At 43.1% G+C, this 21444-nt stretch overlaps 1 protein-coding gene across 1 annotated transcript in view; it reads right to left on the bottom strand.

The window, feature by feature from the left end:
• Positions 1-7121: 7121 nt before the first annotated feature.
• Positions 7122-21444, bottom strand: part of MRPS27 (mitochondrial ribosomal protein S27) — an 86591-nt gene continuing 72268 nt past the window's right edge. The window contains exons 7-11 of the mRNA XM_045566107.1: positions 19625-19740; positions 15511-15613; positions 13158-13300; positions 11071-11241; positions 7122-8331 (exon numbers count right to left, since the gene is read on the bottom strand). Coding sequence (XP_045422063.1) covers positions 8092-8331; positions 11071-11241; positions 13158-13300; positions 15511-15613; positions 19625-19740 — 773 coding nt within the window. The 3' untranslated portion in view covers positions 7122-8091. The remainder of the gene's footprint in view (positions 8332-11070; positions 11242-13157; positions 13301-15510; positions 15614-19624; positions 19741-21444) is intronic.

Raw genomic sequence — 21444 nt, forward strand, 5'->3', positions numbered from 1 at the left:
TCTGAGTGATTCTCTGTGGGTTACTGGCAATGTTTTCACAGATGATGGAGCAGTGCTCCTGAGGCCTGACTCACAAGGAGATCTCTCTGTACACCAGAAGACAGAGCCCTAGCTCATGGCTCCAACTATCCCCACTAAAGGCAGAAATGCATGCCACTTTAATGCAGTCTCAGGGACTTAAATGCTGTGTATAAACTGATGCTGATGACTTTTACAGTTGTATCTGCAGCCTGTACCTCTGACCTCCAAACTCATATATCCAGGTGTCCATTGAGATCTCCATTTGGATGTCCAGTAGGGGTCTTTAAAATACCCCAAATCAAATCTAACATGTCCCCAAACAGCCCCCTGATTTCCCTTTCCAAACTGTTTATTCCGCCAGGCTTTTCTACCTCAGTAAATGGCAAATAATTCCTGCTGCTCATGTCAAAAATCTCGGCCCATCAGCAAGTCTGCTGGCTAGCAAAGCCCGCTGGCTTGACCTTCAAAATACATCATCTGACTTCTCCCCACGTTCACTGTTCCGACTCTGTCCAAGTCAATCCTTTCTCTCCTGAATTATTACAGTGGCCTCCTAACCGAACTTGCTGTTTCCTATCTTTGCCCTCCTAGTTTTTTCTCCTTGTAGCAGCTACAGTCAAATGATCCTTTAAAAATGCTAAGTCAGATCATGCCACGCACGCTCAAAAGCTTCAAATAGGTTCTCATCTCAGAGAAAAAGCCAACGTCCTTCCTAATGGGTTAGGAGTCCTCACACAATCCATGCCCTCCTCTACCCCTCCTCTCTCCAACTCTATTGCCCCCTCTCTGCCTCACACACTCTACTCCAGCCACATCGGCTCCTTGCTGCTCCGCAGACACTCATGCTTTCGCCTCGGGGCCTTGCTGCGCTTTCCTTTGTCCAATATGCTTTTTCTCCAGGTAACTCCATGGTTCTCAACCACACCTGTGCGGGTCTTTGTTCAAATGTCATTTTCTCTGGAAGGCCTTCCCCAACCACCCTATTTTGAGTTGCAACCTCCACCACTTAATCAGCCCTCTGTTTTCCTCTTCCTTGCCTCATCTCCTTTATGGCATATTATATGCTTATTAACTGTCTCCCTCCACAGAATGTAAATGCCACCAGGGAAGGGATCTATGTCTATTTTGTACCTCACTGTATCCTCAGTGACTATTTTAACAGTTCCTGACACATAGTAGGTGTTCAGTAAAAATCTGTTGGTGAATGAATGAATGTACTTAGTCTCAGGTTGGCACAGTGGTTATGTGATTTAGTAGCTGGAAAGTGGGTTTGGAGTCAGACGAACATGGTTTCAAACACTGTCCTTGCCACTTTCTAATTGTGTGGGCCGTGGGAATGTCACCTAGGTCTCAGTTTTCTCCTATGCAAAATGCAGATATAATCCCTGCCCTGCAGGATTGCTGCAAGAATTAGAGAGGATGCACTTGATGAGGCAGGGTAAGGGGCATTCCACACGGAGCGCATGCCTGCCGGTGAGCCAACAGCGGCCCCGCATACTGTCAACGGAGGGAACTTGCAATAGGCATTCTCGGGCTATTCCACATACCATCGTAGGCATATTAACTTCTGAGGGTGTCTTAAGGATTAAAACTTCAAACTCTGCAGAGATGAAGCATCATGGGAACTGAAAAAGCAAACATAATTCTCCTACCTACCCCTGGGTAGGTCAGAGGGTATAATGCTCCTTTTATAAATCCTTTATAATTCTTCCCCATAGTCCCTGATCCAGCATTTAAAGCCCATAATGGCATTTATTTTCAGATGCTTTTTGGAAGAATAAACTCCTTGTTTTCTGGACACGTCCAGCTCAGCTCTGGAATCTTTAACATTCATACATAATAAACACACAGCCTAAGTAACTATTTTGTTTTAAACAAAGAGCCCAGTGGTTACTGCCATAATCTCAGGGGCATTGCCACCATCTTTTGTTTGGACTTCCTTGTCACCACACAGGTAATAACATACTCACAGCAGTGCACAATGTCAGCAAAAAGACCACCCCAATGGGGAAAGAAAAGGTTATTTTCAAGGTGAGAAACTGTTATTTAGAATAAAAGACAATTTTCCCAACATAATTATGTTGAAAAGCACTATTTCCCCCATTTTCTAAAGCAGAATTTTAAAAATTTATCATTTTCAGAGTTTAAAAAATTCATGAAAATACAATCACACCACATTTTCTGCTCTTATGAACCACTAAAATGAAAGCTTTCTGAGCCCATTTTGTACTTCGTCCCTTTCTCGCCCACACCAGGGAGGTTACCGGGTGCCAATGGAATCACCTCCTGCTGACTCACGCAGGTCACATCACATTCATTTTGGAAGTCAAGACTCCTGCTCCAGTTACACCCACATGACAAAGTTATATAAATCATTGTTTACCCTTTTCCCAAATGGACCTTGTTTAGGAAGAATAATTGCCCACTCGGCATCACTGCACATTTTATACTCATATTCAGAGTTGGACAAGAAACAACTAATATTAATTACTCTTCTAGTCTGAGAAATATAATTTGTAAATCAACTATTTGCCATGAATGTCATTCTTGGGTCTCACCCACATCACTGCAGACGTCCTGTGGGTGCCCCACTCATACACCCTAGGGCAGAGTTTCTAACCTTGGCACTATCACTATTTCGGACCAGGCAGTTTTTTGTTATGAGGGCTGTTCTGTGCATTGTAAGATGTTTACCAGCATCCCGGCCTCTACTCACGAGATGCCAATAGCAGCCTTTTGGTTGTGATAATCAAGAATACTTCCGGGCATTGCCAAATGTCCCCTGGAGGTAAAACCACTGTCCCGGGCTTACTCCTGAGGTCACCCGCAGACAGTTCACCCCTGGATGGACGGATGGCTTCCTGGTCTCTGCCCAGGGGTGCTTTCTGGTCATGGGAGTATCCTGGTGTTGCACTAGGAGCAGGCCAGAGTGCTCCCAGCCAATGAAGGAGTGGAGTTAATGGGCAAATACCCCTCTCTACACACTCTCTCAGTGGGTCCCCAGCAGGAGTGAGCCTGCACCCACAATCCTCTCAATTACGCACCCTTTATTGGTTTTCCTTCCTTCCCTGTATCAATTTCTCCCCCCCTCACCTGCCTTCTTGGGATCACCTCCAAGTAATGCACTTGCTCTCAAATTCCTGTCGCCTGTCCTGCTTTAGGAGGAACCTAAACTGAGACAGTGATCCTCCAAGTTTGAGAGTGCAGCCCTAGGGGTCAGATCTGGGTTTGACCCTGGCTCTCTGATTCGATTCATGGAGGGTGACTGGCATTCAACCACTTCTCTAAACCTTTTTCTTATGTATAAAATGGAGCTATGATAGTAGTCACATTCTTGTGGATTAAATAAAATAATGCATATAAAGCATTTAATATGGCACTTGGCTATAAGTGATCAATAAATATGAGCTTTTATTATTAGTCTAGGGATGATAAGATTTGTGTCATGGCTTCATCACTTCTGTAACCCAGCAGAGGATTATACTCACGGAGGGCCAGGAGTCACACCATTCATCAAGGCCATCTGTGCTGGTGAGAGTCACTCATGCCACTAAGTTTAGCAGGAGGCCAGCGCCCACGGTAGCAAAGGCCATCACGCTCTTGCCTTGTTGATGTTGGCAATGGGGATGGCGGCCTCGAAAGTCCTTCCTGTCCCAAGCAGCAGAGGCCAGGTCCGCCCTGCTTTCCTTTCGCAGAAGTAGGACCTCCATCTGAAGGCTCTCCTCACCCCATCCTACTTCTGCCTCCTTTTATGTGTCACAGGCATTATCCCCCCACAAACTGCTTTCACTCCTACCTCTGACTCAGCATCTGCTTCCTGGAGAAACTAACACAATGCATTCCTAAACATGTTTTTCATACCCAATTCTAAGTTCTTTGTTCCACCACAGCAGCTATTTTTCCTCTCTGCGGTGGTTAAAATAAGAGGGGTTCCCAACGCTCATCACAGAGCTGCTGCAAAAAGAAAAAACAGAATGCTGTGTTATATTTCCAGGGAGGATATCCAAAGTGAAAGACAACAAATAATGTCAAAGCTAGCTGTTTTCTTTCAGAGCAAAAAAAAAAAAAAAGAAAGAAAAAAAAGCTTTAATCAACTTATTTTCAAGGCCTTTGACTACTTCTTGTAAAATCATTACAATCACCTTCCCAAACACATATCTGATTGCCATGGCCAACTAGAAGGCAGGAAAACACACACATGGTTTGCTGCCAAGGCAACATAGCCCTGAGGGGAGAGGGTGATATTTGTACCTCATCATTGTTCTTTCTTCTTCTTTCCACCACCCTGCCTTTCTTTTCCTGCCAAGGTCAGTACATATGGGGTGTGGACTAAAACAGGTTCAGTGTGAATTGTTCATTTTAGCTCAATTTAAAATACTTTCTTGTGAACACACTCTGCACGAGATTCCATGGAGAAGAGGGCCGTCTCTACTCCAGGGCAGCTGGAGGCAGAGTATGACACTAATGAATGCACAAAGCAGGTGATGATTTCCCTTCCTTAGAGTTTGCCCCATCTCCTGGCTTGAAGAGCTCTTCCTGTGACCTCCCACCTCACTTTATCTGTCTCTCATGACGCTTTTCAGCTGTGTGTTGACAGGTGCAGATGTGCCAGCCTCTTCCCCCTCATTAGAATTTAAGTTACTTGAGGGTAGAATCTATGGTTTACTCATCTTTGTAAACGCCGTAGCGCTTAGTATGGTGCCTTGCACACAGAGCGATGCCACACAAATGCTCGTGAGCACGTGCAACCAGTGCCACATGGAGACTGCGTGTCTGCTGCAGTCACCAAGCTTATAAGGAATGGTCAGTGGTATCAAATGGAGCAGAGCGTTTAAGAGGAAAAAAGGATTGCTGCGGTTGATGTCTACGTTGTGCAGCACAGTGGTAAAGCTGAAGGCCAAATTCTTGGGCCTAATGAAAGCAACGAGCCAGGAAGATACTCTTTCAAGAAGTTTGGAGACACAAGGAAGAAGAGTGAGAGGATAGCAGCTTGACTGACAGCAGGACTTTTTTTTTTTTTTTTTTTAAACCAAGACTGTAGACTTGGAAGAAGAAATCAGAAGAGATGATGCAAAATGGAAATGAATGTTTGATGGTTCTGGAACAGGCAGGCAGGTATGAAGTCAAGGTCAAAAATGAAGAGTCTAACCTTGGAAGGAAAGAGGGGATGCCCATCACTTGGAAGGAGGGATGATGGAGAGAAATAGTAAGGGTAGAGAATTGTTAAGGGAGATGGGAGGGAAACTGAGGCTGTGTCATGCGGCTTAAATTTTCTTGATACATTAGGAGGCAGGAACATCTGCTCAGTGTTCTGAGGGCAATGGACCCGGGTATACACAGAGCAGAAAAGCCATTGAAGTAAAAATGAGAGTCAAAGACAAATGTAAGGATTACTGAGTTGAATAGGATAGCTGCAATTTTGTAGAGGAATCTAACCAGCCTAATATTACAACTTTGTAAACCGACACTTAGTAGGTCAGAAGCAAACAGAAAACAAACGGTGGTGTATCAGTTTCCTAGGGCTGCTGGAACAAAGTCCCCAAAACTGGGTGGCTTAAAAGAACAGAACAGTTCTGGAGCCTAGAAGCCGGAAATCAAGGCGTCCAAAGGGCCATGCTCTGACAGCTCTAGGGGAGGATGGTCCTTGCCACTTCTGGCTTCTGATGTCTGCTGGCAAGCCTCAGCACTCCTCGGCTTGTGGATGCACCATTCCAGTCACACGCTCATCCTCTCTGTGAATTTGTTCCCCCTTTTAAAGAACACCAGTCACATTGGATTAGGGCCAACCCTAATGATCTCATTCTAATTTGATTGCCTCAGTAAAAGACCATACTTCCAATTGAGGTCAGATTCTAAGGTACTGGGGGTTAGGGCTTCAACATCTTTTTTTACGGGACATAATTCAACCCTTTACAAATGGGTGTAAAGATGTAGGTCCAAGGCTGGCAAGTGGGCCTGGATAAAGGAGTGCGAGGGAATTAGGATGCTAGTGGGAACGTCAGGGGCCCGTGCTGGGAGGGCGGCGAGTAGGTTCTGAGTTCTGGAGATGAGGGGTGGAGTGGGGGGTAAGGCAGAGGGCTTGCGAGTGGGAAGTAACAGGGACAAGCCGGTTCAGCAGGAGCCACGTATGAGAGAAAACTGGGAGAATGAGACTTCAGGGTCTAAGTCTTTGGATTAGTGATGAGGCTGGAGGTTTGGCTGTGACTATGGCAGGTCAGCTAGAGGGAAGGTAATTTGTTACAGCTGAGGTCATCCCCAGAGGCCAGGGTACCAGGAGCAGTTTCCCCACCCACATGCAAGAAAGGTGACAGCAGGGAAAGGGACTGAGAACTGTAGTCGTAGTTGTTAAGGAAGGTGGGGGAACATCCTAAAGCTCAGGACATGAGAGTGTGGAGAAAGGGCAGTGTATTTGGAGGGGAAAGACTCCAAGAGTTCCTGAGGGAGATGGGGGTACAACATGCAACAGTCCTGAGGTGCAGCGAACATGGGAACTCCTGCTGGGCCCGCAGCACCGTGGCAGAAGCAGCCTCTTTCGCTGAGGACTGGAAGTAAAGTGCAAGAGGGATGGAAGGAGAGGAAAAATGAAGGCAAAATGATGAGCCCACGTATTAACCAGATGCTTTGTGCCACGCTAGTCATTAACTTGCTGAGCAAAAGATGCCTTTTATCTTGTACCTTCCTCTTAATGTAATAAGAGAGTGGCTGAAAAAGCCCTGCCCTTGATAAATCAAAATGTCCCAGCTGACTTTTGGTCACGGCCCTCTACCTAAGTGACAGTCAGCTTTGCTAGGCCACAGGGCCCTGGGTTGGATCCCGACTGCAGTTATACACGGAGCCACAGGCAGGGAGAGGAGAGGCGGGGCAGGAGCTTGGCTTCATTTCCTCGTTCCTAAATGGGGATAACAGGACATCCCTCATAGGGCTGCTCGAGGTTTTGGCACACAGTAAGTCCTTAATAAACGTTACTGATGTTGTTATTACCATATACACCATAGTCTAATGAACAAGGGCTTAAAATATGTTGCTCAAAATCATAGTAATAATAATGATGGTACAATTCCGTTTCTCTCCCTTCCTCAAAACATAAAGAATACACCAAATAATCCCAGAACATTTATTTCCATAGGTTTTTGAAAAAAGAGCACAATCTCGAATAAAAATACACCACTGTACTTAAAGACAACATTATATAACAAGCAAAAGCTGCCCCGACCCCTTTCCCAGAAGAGAAATTCCAGAAAGGAATCTCCCACCTCCTGACGATTTTACAATATTCATAACCCCATCCCATCTCCCATTTTCTCCAATTTAACTGAAATGTGTGTTCACAAGTTGTGCGTGTGAGTGCATGCGTGTGCATGTACACAAAAGGCTCATTTTACCTACTTGATAAAGGAGCTGAGACAGTGCTTAGGGAAAAAAGTCATCCCAATATGATGCAGCCAGGCCAAGAAGGCTTCCTAGCTAGGGCTTGCTTTCTCCTCAGAAGTCCTTACATTCTAAAATGTCACTGTGGGTGCCTAAAATATGAAATCCAGTGGGTTCACGGCCTTGAGTTCACTTCTGTCCTTAACTTCTCGCAGTGCAGGTCTGGAAGGGCGAGACAGGGTGGAAAGAAGAGAGTGGGACTGTATGCATAGCCCACAGCCTGCTCACAGTGTAGCTCGCGCTCAGGACACACAGTTTACCTTGGCCCAGTCTGCCCGGGCTGGGGAGAGCAGACGATTCAAAAGCCCGTGCTTGAGACCTGACTTCAGCGATAGCTTCTCGCACCACCTTCCCAATGCTCAAAACTCATCCCTGTGCCCCAGGCACTCTACCATAAGCCCCAGGAGCCCATTTTAAGGTACTGAGCTGGTGGCTTCAGTCTGGCCACTTGCCATTTTCACAGTTCCACAGCCCTTCTTGGCATCGGGATGGGCAGTCATGGTGCCTTGATATGTAGACCACGTGGCCTGCTTTAAGAAGAGAAGATGGACAGAGGAAGCTGAGGCTGCTGTTCCAGCCACTTCTGAATCCTCGGACGGGCTTCAGTGAAGTTCTTGTGGGAGGGCCGGGGAGCGGGGCCTGTCAGGCAGATGCCTTTGCTGCTTTCCGAGCCAGGTACTCCTGTTTGGCTCTCTCCCTGTATTCCCGCTCCCTCTCAATCAACCCCACCCGGTCCGCATGCCACTGCTGCAGTTTCTGCTCGTAGGTGGCGATGTCCTCTGCTTCATAGGTGGGGAGCTTTTCCTTGATAAGCTCGGTGGTCAGAGTCAAAAGGCTTTCTGACTCAACTTTGCCCAGAGCCTGAAGCTTAGAATGTAAGTCCTGCGGAGATACAAAGGGGGAAAAAATAGATAAAGGAGGAGAAAGGTGGAGCAGGTAGGAGAATGCAAAGAGGAATAAAGAAGAGATTAAGTCAGTTGCAAAGCACATTTTGCTTGTAGGAAAGAAACACTTTGCTGGGGAGTTGTCATGCTGCCTTTCATCCAGGCACTGTTAGTTTTTGCCATTTTTTTCAGCTCAGCAATTTTGCTAAGATGTGCCACATGTGATTTCTCCCCTTTCACTCACAAACAGTAAATGGAACTCCATATGCTGTGTCTCCCTGTGTAATTTCTTGTCTTAAACAGAAAACAGCACAGCTATAACAAATCTATGTTTCTACCTTACCTATAGCAAACCAAGCAGCAAACTCCAAGAACAAGGATTCTAAAATGCAAACAAAATGGCAGATGCATCTGATGAACTGGAGCAAGCCCATCCGTATCTGCTCCTTCAGAATAACTGAAATACACGTTTGCATTATTGGTGTTCCTTTCAACAGATGGAAATCATTTCCAGGATGTCTCACTAATGGCATGCTAAACAGCTCCCACGAGTGCTGGCTCTATTATAAGCTTCTACCTGCTGTGCTCTGCGGCAGGTCAGCCTTTGCGTACTGACTGCTTACAGCTCCATCTGAAATGGTAGCTTGGTTTGGTTGGTATTGCATTTCTGGAGAAGTATTAAAAGCATTAATCTATTTAAGTACTTCAAGATGCGATCATCAGAGAAAGCCACTTATGGCCCCAGCTGTAGCTTATGGCACACATCCCCATGTTCTACCAACAAATGCAATTATTCGTAGGTAGGTGATGAGGCCTGCTCCAAGAAAGGGGTGGAAGTCGGGCAGGGTACACGGGCTCCAAGGAGGGGCCAGGGGCCTACTGTGATGGTGGTGTGACCCATAAAAATTACCTCAGACCAATAAAAATTAGGCAATAGGAAGAAAAGGAAATGCAAAACGAAAATGATTTCTTTCTGATATCATTCTCCACGTGGTTTAAGGCCAAGGTGACAGCTGAGGACACCAGAACGAGGGTTCAACTGAGAGTCAGCAATCTTTTGTTCAAATCTAAAGCCAGCCTCTTATGGGCTAGTTTCCCTTGGCCCTGCTGTCACGTAACTTGGGAAGAGCAGTCTCTACCACCCAGAGCTTTTGTGAGGATAAACATAATGCACTGGTGCCCAACACACAGCTAGCAATCAATAAATATTCATCCTTTTTCTTTCTTTGATTTTCATAAAAATGCATTTGTAGAAGAATGAGGGCTGAGAACTTAATGCCGGCACAAGTTTCTATTCTCTGAGACAAAATATATAAGAAATAGGAGAAAGAAGTTGTAATTTTTAGGAGTGGTGTGGCAACCTTGGTCAATGTGAATCTGGTGAATAACAAATGGGGCTAAGTATGTTTTTTCCTTAGCCTTTCTAAATCTACAAAGTTAGGCAAAGTTAAGAGGAAAGGATAGTTATCTACTGCCAATTCTCTGTGTACCTGGAATATCGATTAACCTTTCTTTCCCAGTTTCAAATTATAAAAGAGAGGCCAGTGCAGTGGCTCACGCCTGTAATCCTAGCACTCTGGGAGGCCGAAGCAGGAGGATCGCTTGAAGTCAGGACTTTAAGACCAGCCTCAGCAAGAGCGAGACCCCATCTCTACTAAACAATAGAAAAACTTAGCTGAGCGTGAGTCCCAGCTGCTTGGGAGGCTTAGGCATGAGGATCGCTAGAGCCCAGGAGTTTGAGGTTGCAGTGAGCTATGAGGACAGCACTGCACTCTAGTCTGGGCAACAGAGCGAGACCTTATCTCGGCAGTGGGGAGGGGGAACCAAACCAAACCGAAACAAAAAAACTCACAGCAGAATCCCCTTTATAACATGGGTAAATAGGTTTAGTATAATAGTTGGTTCAATATAATTATTGAAAAGATTTAAATGTAGTAATCTAGCAAAGTTTACATCTATGAGTCCCAAAATGACACAACAGGTCAGCTGGCATGGATAGGAAAGCTTTTTGCTCTATACACAGAATTCTCACTTAGGCAGCTCTTTTTTCTCTTTGCAATAAATAGACGAGAAACAAAGCAAGGAAGATGCCAAATGTTTAAACACTGAACATGGTTCTATTTCCTTGATACTGATCACAGAGCATTTTTGGATGTAGAGAGTTAGAAGCTACCAAAAGCAGCTTGAGTGCTCAGGGCTGTCTGGAAAGAAACATTGGAAACTTTTACATCTTCCAGATAGTACCTGAGAGTATTTCTAATGACCCTAGTGAACAACACAAAGCTGCCAAGGATGAGCAGCAAACGACGTCTGCATCTTACCTCTACATACTCAAATGTGGCATTGTAATGTCTAACTGGGTTTCTAGGTTACCAAGCACACTTAGTGCAAGATGGAGAAACGGCAGATACTTTCCACTTGGAGTGGAAGTCAGGTTATTGCTATGAGGAGGCAAGCTATTATCCACCCATCAGACACATATCAGGGATGAGTGGGTAATGACACGCTGCCTTAGTGAACAAAACTGTGACTGATTAGCTCAAGTACAAAAAGGAGCATAAAAATTCCATTGGTTTAAGACCACTTCCTGTGTGAAGCAATACAAATGTAATTTTTGATCAGTTCTTAAGGCCTTTGTGCATGATATTGATGCATGAAAAGATTACTTGTCCATCACCACAGCAGTGTAGCATGTTTTATGCACAGCTGAGAGACACGCAATTCTGCTACGATTCACCTGAAATCGTTCCAGGTATTGGGAAAGCTTGGACTCTTCTGTTTCCTCTAAGTCCAACTGCTCCATCACTTTTTCTGACTCCTGGTTGTCTTCACCTTCTTGGGACTGTTCCTCTGAAGCCCCGTTGGCTGGAGAAGTCAGAGCCTTCAGCACTACGTCCAGCACATCGAGCTGCAGAGCAGAAACAGGGTCAGTGACTAGAAATCTTATGGTCCTAAAAGAACACTGCAAAGGGAGGCTAGAGAAGCACAAGAAAGGAATATGAGACCTTATGAAACTGTAGAAAATATAAATGGTTGCATATTTTCACATTAGAAACACCCTACCTGGTAGGCATGGAAAATGTAGTAGAAAATAAATGGTACAAATAAGCAAGCTAAGAATTATTTGTGTAAGTGAATCAGCACAATGGTATTTAAGTACGCTTTTGGTTAGCAGGGTAGGAACTCAAGCATTATGCTTGATGGGCACAAAACTAATACCTGCCCCTACCATGTTTTTCTTCCTCAATCAGTTCGGAACTGGAACAAAGGAAAAGAAAGACCACTACTGGCTATAACCAACGCAAGCCCATTTTGAATGCATGCTGTGGATATAGGCGGGGGCCTCCCTCAGAGAAAGATTTCAGTTCACAGGGCGTCTGTAAATTAAGGCTCACTCTAATCCACATAAGATGCTGGGAAAGACCAGAGATGCATACATGAAATTCATTTTAATGAGGTGAATTCTATAACTAAGTAAATTAAAAACAGAGGGCTTCTTTTTGTTTTAACCCCTCTCCCTTTCCTGTTTCACTTTGAGGGATACCTCCCTTGGCCCACAGAGAACCTAATCAGCAGAGATGGGGCAGGAACAGCAGCAAGACCAGCATAAGCACCTGCTTGGATCCCGATTAATCCTGTCCATGCCACACCACAACAGAAGTCCAGAAAACAGTCCAAGGCCTTTGAATACTGCTAATCTAGTACACCCAAACTGGACACATATCATGTTCCTGCTCACATCCAAACCACATTTATATTAACTTACAATACAAAGAATGCAAATCTGGCTCAGATTGGAAAGAATATCTCCCCAGCAAAGGGGATTTATGTATAATTTTGTGTTTTCAACCACTAGCACTGACTATAGCAGGGTTAAAATAACTATACTTAGAAATGTGTATCCTTTATTATAAATGTCTGGCAAAGAACAAAATGATTCATGGTACATGAGGATAAGGTGCCAGTATGGGTACCAGACCCGCACATCTCAGGACTGAAATAAAAGCCAGGGGGTGAGCCCTGGCAATTACCATCAAAACAGGTAAGTGGCTCCAAGGCAACCCTTACACCCTGGAAATAAGACAACCAACATCCTTCAAGGCCTCACTCTGGCTATAAAAGCTGCCTGGGCAGGAGCGGACACTGTGGCTGCCTGAGGGTGTAAGGCTCACCATGTCTCCCTGAATCTCAGCTAAGTCTAGTAACTTTACTGTGTCAAGGGCCCTCGGTGACTAAGAGGGACGAGCTCTGGGGCTGGTGGGAAGACAGTTTCTAGACACACAAAGCGAACGCCTTAGAGCTTTGAAAGGAGCACCTGATCCAGATCTCCACAGAATGGTTTAATGGAAGGAAAGTAAGATTACTCCATCTCCGGTCCCCAAATTCCTTTCTTGAAGGCTTTTATGGGATAAAAAATGCTATGTAGTCTCTCAGGACCACATGAGGGTACAGAAATGCCAAAAATATTTAAAATGAAATTTTACCCTTTCTTGAGTTCCCACTGAGAATTTTTTTGGGGGGTGGTGGTTTACAGGCATAGACAGTGAAATAGGGGGTATTTTATTGAACTCAGCTTGAATTTCAGGGGAGAAGAACAGTTTTCCTCCTAGACAATGAGCTATAAATCACTATTAATCTTATTTTTTTGTCAGTAGCATTGAAAATGTTTGTGTTTTTCATTCCTTTTCAACTAGATAAGTACATATTCTATAGAAACATAGAAAACAGGGGTGGGGGAAAACAGTAAAAACAAATTCAAAGCTCAGCTTATCATGAGGAAGAGAAGATGGCTAAATCTCACTGAATTAGGGCTGAGGAACACACCGCTTCTCTGCACAGCTTTACGTCTTCTGGGGAGGAGGCCACTTTCTCCATCACTTGAAGGGCTCTGTCAAGATAGCCTGGTTTCCATATCAGAGGCATGTTGTGGTACACGGCCCGTAGCCCTCGCTGCAATTCCACCTTCCCTGAAGCCAAAAAGAATAACAAAGAATGCTCAGCTGTGTCCTCCCCCATGTCTGGGGCTGTAGACTTGAAGGCACAAGTGAATATTTGCCTCGCAGCTCTAGAAACAGAGAAGGAACATTTCAGATGGATGATGAAGAATGTGGCAAAATTCACTGCACACATTTTTCAATAAAAAATTGTGTGAACTTTTCTTTTTCTTCATTTGGGCTGGTGGAGATTATCATGAGAATGTATGAATCAGTGGGCTGAAGGAAATTTAGAGAGGTTGATATATCTGCCTCTAAGTAGGGCTACCCTTAACAAACAAGTCAACCTAAGTCCTAGCTACTCAGGAGGCTGAGGCAGGAGGATCACTAAGCCCAGGAGTTTGAGGCTGCAGGGAGCTATGATCATGCCACTGCACTCCAGCCTGAGCAACAGAGAGCTCCCATTTCTTTAAAAAAAAAAAAAAAATCAACTGAAATACTGTTTTTGTTTTAAGAACAAAATCTTCTCAACAAAAAGAAATTCCACAACTTTCCTGCTATAAAAATCTTGTCAACATCTGACAACCCTCCCTGCTAGGAAATGTTTGAAATTTTTTGAAATGCTCCAAAACACCCAAATCTACTGTCTTTATGAAAAAATAAATCTCATTTCTCCCTTCTTTCCTTTATTTGAGCTTCATCAATTCTTAAATCATAGAGTCCCTGTGATCCTTTGGACCTCTAGACATGAATGTCTCTCTTGGTACCTCAAACCACCACGACTGGAGCTGAACACGCGGACGCCAGACAGCAGGGTCCTCTGGTGGGGAGAGGGGCTATCTGGATTCCTGTGGAACAGAAACCCTCTCTGCACTAATGACCAAAGTCACCTTGAGCTGCTACGTCGTAAATCCACCTTCACTTATCTTTCCTGGAAAGGAGGATTTGGGAAAGCTATAGCAGGCCATAAACAGACAAAGCTTATCAGGCGCCAGCTAATTTTAGGCCTTTAAGGTGCTTGGGGCTAGACTGCAGTCATATTCTGGGCAGCTGCTTCCATCAGGGTTGAGTGAGGCTGCACAGCACATGACACCATGAAAGCAAAGAGCTTCTGACCCAATGGCTGCCAGTCACAAAGGACCAGGGCCTCTGCTCACAAACAACAAAGTACATTTTCTTAGCCCTGCCAACTTCCTGAACAATCCATTCAGTATAACAGTCTTGAATGCTAATCTGAAAGTAAAGGAAAACACATGTAAATCATTATCAAAAATAGTGGCAAATAAGGAAAAATGGTTTCTAAAAAGAGTAGTCAACTCTTTTGTTAGTCTGATAACCAGCCGACAGTCTCTAAAATTTTTCTGAGTTATTGACACAGAACTGGCATCCAAGAATGCCACACTACGTTGTGCTGGCAAAGATCAACTGCAAAAGCAATCAAACTTCTATAACTTTGATGACTGTCAGAAAACAAAGGTAAGCAGGAGCAATGTGTGATCAAGAGAGGGTGCTCTTCCAGATGCCTAACTGCGTAAGAGAGAATGGAAATAACGTGCATTTAATAAACATCTGTAGATCAGGACAATATTTTATGTACACTTAGGTTGTATGTTATTTGCCCAGATCCCACATAACTGAGGTGTTGAGGTCACTTCTCAGAAAGCTTTTGTCTTCTTGACCTTCCTGATTTTCAATGCAATTAGGGCACAAAAGTAAAGCTACTATCTCACCGTGTGGTACAATCACACTGTACACCATGAGCCACTCACTCTACTTGTCCCTGAAGTGCTACTCCTTGTGCTGAGTTTCTCTTCTCTCACCTGAAAACAGTACCAAAGATACAAATTCAACTATAACCCTTAATTTCTTACTTTCCGGACTTTAGGTCTAAAGAGACAGAAAGATTTTTATTAATACTGGAAAACATTCTACTGGGTGGTTTTCCCTAAAGAGAGCCAGAACTTTCCTTTCTTCATCCCTTGTTCACATTGATGTCCCCTACATATTACCTAGGGCCACCAAAACTGGCTCTGAGTTTGCCAGTGGTGACAGGTTTTTAGAACCTTCTTTACTCTCTTATGGAGTAACTGTAAGGCCATCGAGGTCTATTTTTATATCTGAAAATGAAGGCTGTTATTGGATTTCCCTGGTAAATTTAAACCAAATTATAATTTTATTAAGAAGTATAAGCATGAATCAATTCTATCCACGAAGAACAGTAATTGTAAGATCACTTAGCTTACCAAGAAGTGCATAGCCATATAACTGGGAACTCAAACCCAGTGAGTTCTTTTGTTTCAGGCCTGGAATTAATAAGGATGCACCGAAGTTCCTCTCCTCTTCCCACTGCAACAGAATATACCAGATCATGGGCCATCTGAATACTTTATGAAAAAATGTGATTATTAATGACATGGAGGAAAAGAACATGTTACCTAGTAAAAAAAGCAAAATAACAAAGCTATATATACATTGTACTCCTAACTTTGTTAGGAAAAGGTATTTATGTCTAAAGAAAAATATAGAAATGTCCTCTATGTTAACAGATTTGTGAGTAGTGAAATTATGAACAATACTGATTTTCTTCTTTGCACTTTTTTGCTCTTTTCCAAAATTTTGGCAATGAATAGGAGTTCCTTTTATAATCAGCAAAGCAAAACAAAACAAAACAAAAACAAAGCGTACCCTCTGGACCAACAATGACTTGATACAATCAATAAAGATTCAACATGCTGTTGGCCCTGTATTCACTCACATTGTTATGGCCTGATGGAGCAAGCTTTTGAATTTTAAACAATTCAGCAACGATAAGACTTCTCCTTCAGTGTTAGAATAAATAGCACTATTAAGTAGCTTTTAGATAGATTTGTGCCTCTCAAAAACAAATTAGGCAATCAGAAACACTTAGCGATCATTTCTTTCAACCCAGGGGGCAAAATTACACTTTAATAAAATTGAAGCCTTTTGAGACACGGGGGGAAAAGGGCAAGAACACAAGCATTGCTAAGCCTGCTATGGACTAGTAATAACTGTGACTGGAGGACTTGCTGGATACACAGGGTTCAGAGCAGCAACTCCCCAGACAACAGGAGCTATGATCTTGGTGCTATATGAGCACACCTCGGTGGACTCCTCCCTCTGGCTTCAAAACATACCACATTAAGCTCAGGTTGCCCTGCAGCAGTCTCTGCACCTGGGTGGGGCAGGAAGCAGAGAATGAACTTGGTCTGCAGGCTGCAATTGCAGCCAGGTGTGAGTGAGGCACCCCAGGTATTAATAGGCACCCAAACTTCTTTACTGTGAATAGCCTTTGCGCAATACAAGTGTTATTTCTTGAGGTTTTCCTAAATTTTTGAAAACAACAAAGACCTTGAAAGAAAAACAAAATCTCCCTGGGTATTCTGCAGCACAGATAAATTATTAAGGACCAAGTCATTTTACTTTCAAAAGCAAACGATTCTATGTCTAGGGAAATTTGATTTTCCCATATAAACTGCATGAAAAGTAGGCCCAGTGAATAATAAAAAAGGAGGCTTAAAAACATTTTTTTTTTTTATCTTGTAGAGAAAAACATGAGCTACAGTATCAGGATGTAATAGGGTCTTAAAAGCCAAATGAGCAGTAAAATTTTGGAGCAGTAGCTCTCCTTGATGAGCCAGGAATCGAGCAGAGGTGGTGGTGGTGACAGGGATGGTGATACTTTGAAAAGATTTTTTAAAAGGTGAATGAAAACATCAAACAGATGAATGTCTTGGAAATTTTAGGTTGGGTGTGGTGGCTCATGCCTATAATCCTAGCACTTTGGGAGACTGAGGCAGGAGGATTGCTTGAGGCCAGGAGTTTGAGACCAGCCTGAGCAAGACCTTGTCTCTACAAAAAATAGAAAAATTAGCCAGGCGTGGTGGCGCACACCTGTAGTCTCAGCTCCTCTGGAAGCTAAGGCAGGAGGATCATCTGAGCCCAGGAGTTTGAGGTTGCAGTGAGCTATGATGACAACACTGCACTCCAGCCTGGACAACAGAGCAAGACCCTGTCTCAAAAAAAAAAAAAAATGATGATGATTATCTATTGTAGATACTATTACTCCTGTCTCCTTTCTGCACCTAAATCACTCCATAATCCACTTCAATTTGGTTTCCTGCTCCATTACTCTATGGAAACAAAAGTTACAAAGTAGTACCTCCATGCCACTAAATTCAGTGAGCTTTTTTCACGCCTCACTCATCTTTCCCTACCCTTTCGGAAGCATTCTATTATACCTTGTAGACCATTCCCTTCCCACAGATTCAGTGGTCCAACATATTGCTGATTTTCCTTCTTTTTGTTGTCTGGCTCACTTGCAGACATTTACACATGGATGTATAAATTAATCTCCAAAATTATTATCTCCAGTCCAGATCTTTCCATTAAGCATCCAATTTCCTTAGTGAAATATCTGTTTTTTTTTTTTAAACTCATCAATGCTTTTAATCAAGGTCACATGCAGATAGCCACCAACTGCAACAGATGCTGTGAAGGAAAAGCATAAGGCACAGTGATGGAGTGTGACAAGGACACCCCAAGAAAGTGACTGCAGTCACCCAGGGCAAAGCTTGCCTTGGTGAAATCTCTTGACTGTCTCAAGAGCACTTCAAAATGTAACACATTCAGAGTCAGATTAATGATTTTCCTCATAAAATCTGGTCTTTTTCTAGATTTCCCTTTGCAAACACATGGCATCCCTGCATCCAGATATTCGAGTCAGAAACTGAGGAGAGAATATTTGACCCCTGCGTCCCTGCCTCCACCTCTAGTTCCTCATCTTGTTGTAGCCCACAGGCTACTCTAACCCCACCATATCCTGGTCCCTACCCTGCCATCAACTCCTGCTCGGACTACAGAACAGCCTGACCATGGCCATCCTTGCCCTGCTCTGATTGCCTGTCCACAGTACAGCCAGAGGATCTTTTCAAAAAACAAATTTGAACATGTTACCCTCTCTGCTTAAGCCTTTTCAAGGGCTTCTCACCATTTTTAGGATAAACACAAAACAACTTAGTATGGCCACATACTCCAGCCTTACTTCATCCATGTCCTCCCACCATTCTCCCTGTCGTAGCTACACTGACTGTCTTCTTCATCCCCCTTTCCGCTCACCATGTTCTTTCTGCCACAGGGCATTTGCACATATTATTTCCTTTCCTTGGACTCTTCTTCCCCTTTTCAGCCAGTTAATTACTCATCATTCTTCAAACACTAAAGAAATATTTCCTTAAGGAAGTCCCTCCTAACAATTTAAGTTTAAAATACAAAAAACGACAACAAAAAAACGCCTCCCTACAGTACAGGCTGTTCACTCCTTTGAAGTGCTCATGATGATCATATTTTACACTTGTATGTTTGCTTTGTTTTAAACATCTGTGTTCTTCCCAGATTGTAAGCAGGTAGTGTTTGTTCACCACTGTATAACTAGCACTTGGCAAAATATGGAACGAGTAGGTGTTCAATATAGAATGAATTAATAATGAACATGGGGTATGTCACAGGCTATGACACTCATCTTAGAAAGGCATAACATACCATCAGTTCTTTAGAATGTGGGCTGCACTAGATGACCTTTTTGGTTCCTACCAAAACTGGGATTTTTTGATGTTACAGTTCAGGTTAAGGGCAAACTGCAGAACCAGACTTCCCGGCTTCACCAGGTGGCTTTATTACCTACTAACTGGGTGGCTATTCTGTAACATCTCTATGCCCTAGTCTCCTTATCTGCATAGATTTGTGAGGATTGAATACAGTAATAAATTTAAAACATCAAGAACAGCCTAGTGTCAAATAAGTGCTACTTAAATATCAGCTATTGTTATTACTGTTGTTGTTCTTGGGACAGCAATACGCGATGACTAAATACCCGAACCTCAGAGCTGAAACCAAAAACTTGGTATTTTGGACCTCCTAGAACAAAATTGACCTGGAGCAACCTCAAGAAAATACTGATACAAATTAAATAATCAGTACTTAATACCCCAGGTCATGGTCAAAGTTAGTTGCCTCAGTGCTTCTTTGACATGTCATGTCCAGTTCTCAGTGACTATCAATGATCCATTTCTGAATGTTTGAGTACACTCAGCCTAGCTCAAGTTTCAAAATGTGAACAAGGACTTTCATCTGAGTTTCTCTCAAATGGAGAAACATCCAGTTTCATTTTGCTAGAAACCAGTAACTAAAATATACAGAATGAGCACTCATTCCTGCCTGCACATGGCCACAGAGCTGCACATCAGATACCTTCTTCCAGATTCTGAGAGCGAGGTTTCCTCTCTGGCCACCTCATACCTAAGTAAAGCTCATAGTACTGTTTTTGGGCAGATCACTTACACTGAAGTCTGTCTTCTTTGCCAGGCAATGATATAAAACATAGAGGGAGAGAAGTTGGGTGGAAGGAGCTTCAAAGGCTTCTTGCATCATGATCTCAAAAACCACTGATAAAGCACCTAGCAAGAAGATGAAAGTAAAAATTAGAAGAAATTAGTTGTAGGTAACATTACCAAATCTCTAACTATAAACACTCATAAAAAGTAGGGCATAGTTAAAAAAACAAAAACAAAACCCAAGAATAATCAAGAAGGGAAAAATGTGGGCTCTGGTCCTAGTTCTTCCACAAATTAGGTCTTTCGCAAGCCTTTGGCTTCTACTGTACATACTGTAACACACTAAATCAAGTGCTACTGTACCAGTGTCCACAAGGACACTGAATAAAACCATTTCTCTTGGCTCCCAGTATCATCTTCCTAATAATAAAAGACTATTTGCCTCATTTACTTCAAAAGAATTTTGGACAGTCCAACAAGATGATACATATGAAAATGCTTCATCAACTGTGAAGGAAATATAAGGCACCATGTCCGTCTGCTAGAGGAGCTAAGGCATAAAGAAAGGAAGAGGCAAATACATTTTTCAAGGTCACCCTGACAAACAGGGCAGAGAGGCTGGGCTGGCTGCCCCATTCTCAGCTCTGAAGCCTTCGCATTGATAAGGCAGAAGAGGAAAACTGCTAAAGGAAATCCTAAATCCCAGGTATTATTTTAAAGAAAGAAAAGTGATGACTATAAAAAAGAAAAAGATGGCTCAGTTTAAAAGACTTGAAAGAAGGGAAAGGAAAATGTCACTTATAAATATAAGCCCCTAAACAGGGGCATGGTGGCTCATGCCTGTAATCCTAGCACTCTGCGAGGCTGAGGCGGGAGGATTGCTTGAGCTCAGGAGTTCGAGACCAGCCTGAGCGAGACCCCGTATCTACTAAAAATAGAAAAAATTAGCTGGGTGCAGTGGCACATGCCTGTAGTCCTAGCTACTTGGGAGGCTGAGGCCGGAGGATCCCTTGAGCCTAGGAGTGTGAGGCTGCTGTGAGCTAGCCTGATGGCACGGCACTCTAGCCCAGGCAACAGAGCAAGACTTTGTCCAAAAGAAAAAAAAAATACGCCCCTGAGTATAACATACAACGTAAGATATTTGTTTCCATGTGATACTAGTCATAGGAGAGCAGGCCTTGAACAACTTTTATTTTCCCTTGATATTCTATAACATAAATGGAATCCCAGAAAATCAAGTTCAAATAATTTCCTTCCCTTAGTTATTTGTTGGTAAAGTAGAGAATGTTAATATTAGTTTAAAATATAGTGCCTGCACATATCACAAGCACAACAACAAAAACAAATGTTTTTGTCTGAGTTATTCTGTTAACCAAGTTGTGCATATATTCATAATTATAAGAGTCAGCACTGACTTGCAGCTGTTCCTAGCCAGCTGGTTTCGCACACGTTGTCATAGTACTGAATGAGACCATGGGCCTGAATTTCTATGTTCTTTTTGCAATCGGGGAAACTGAGACAGACAGGCAGACCAGGATAGTCATCTAGTAAATCAGTAGCAAAATAGGGACCTATTTCTTTAAATAAAGAAACCTATAATATTTTAAAAGAACACAAAGCTAAAACCCAGTTTAAAAAAATCTCAGTTCTCTCAACTGTTCATTACTGAATCTAAAATTATACATGAAAAATAAATTTACTTTATCCTTTAATTATATTCTGCATTTCAGTCAGCTTGGAAAGTGAAATTAGATTGGCCTGTATAATTAATTTACTTTTCTCTTCCTCTATAATCATTTATGTACTTTGATATTTTCTATCCTAACA

Source organism: Lemur catta, chromosome 12 (genome assembly GCF_020740605.2).
Source record: "Lemur catta isolate mLemCat1 chromosome 12, mLemCat1.pri, whole genome shotgun sequence".
Lineage (NCBI taxonomy): Eukaryota > Metazoa > Chordata > Mammalia > Primates > Lemuridae > Lemur > Lemur catta.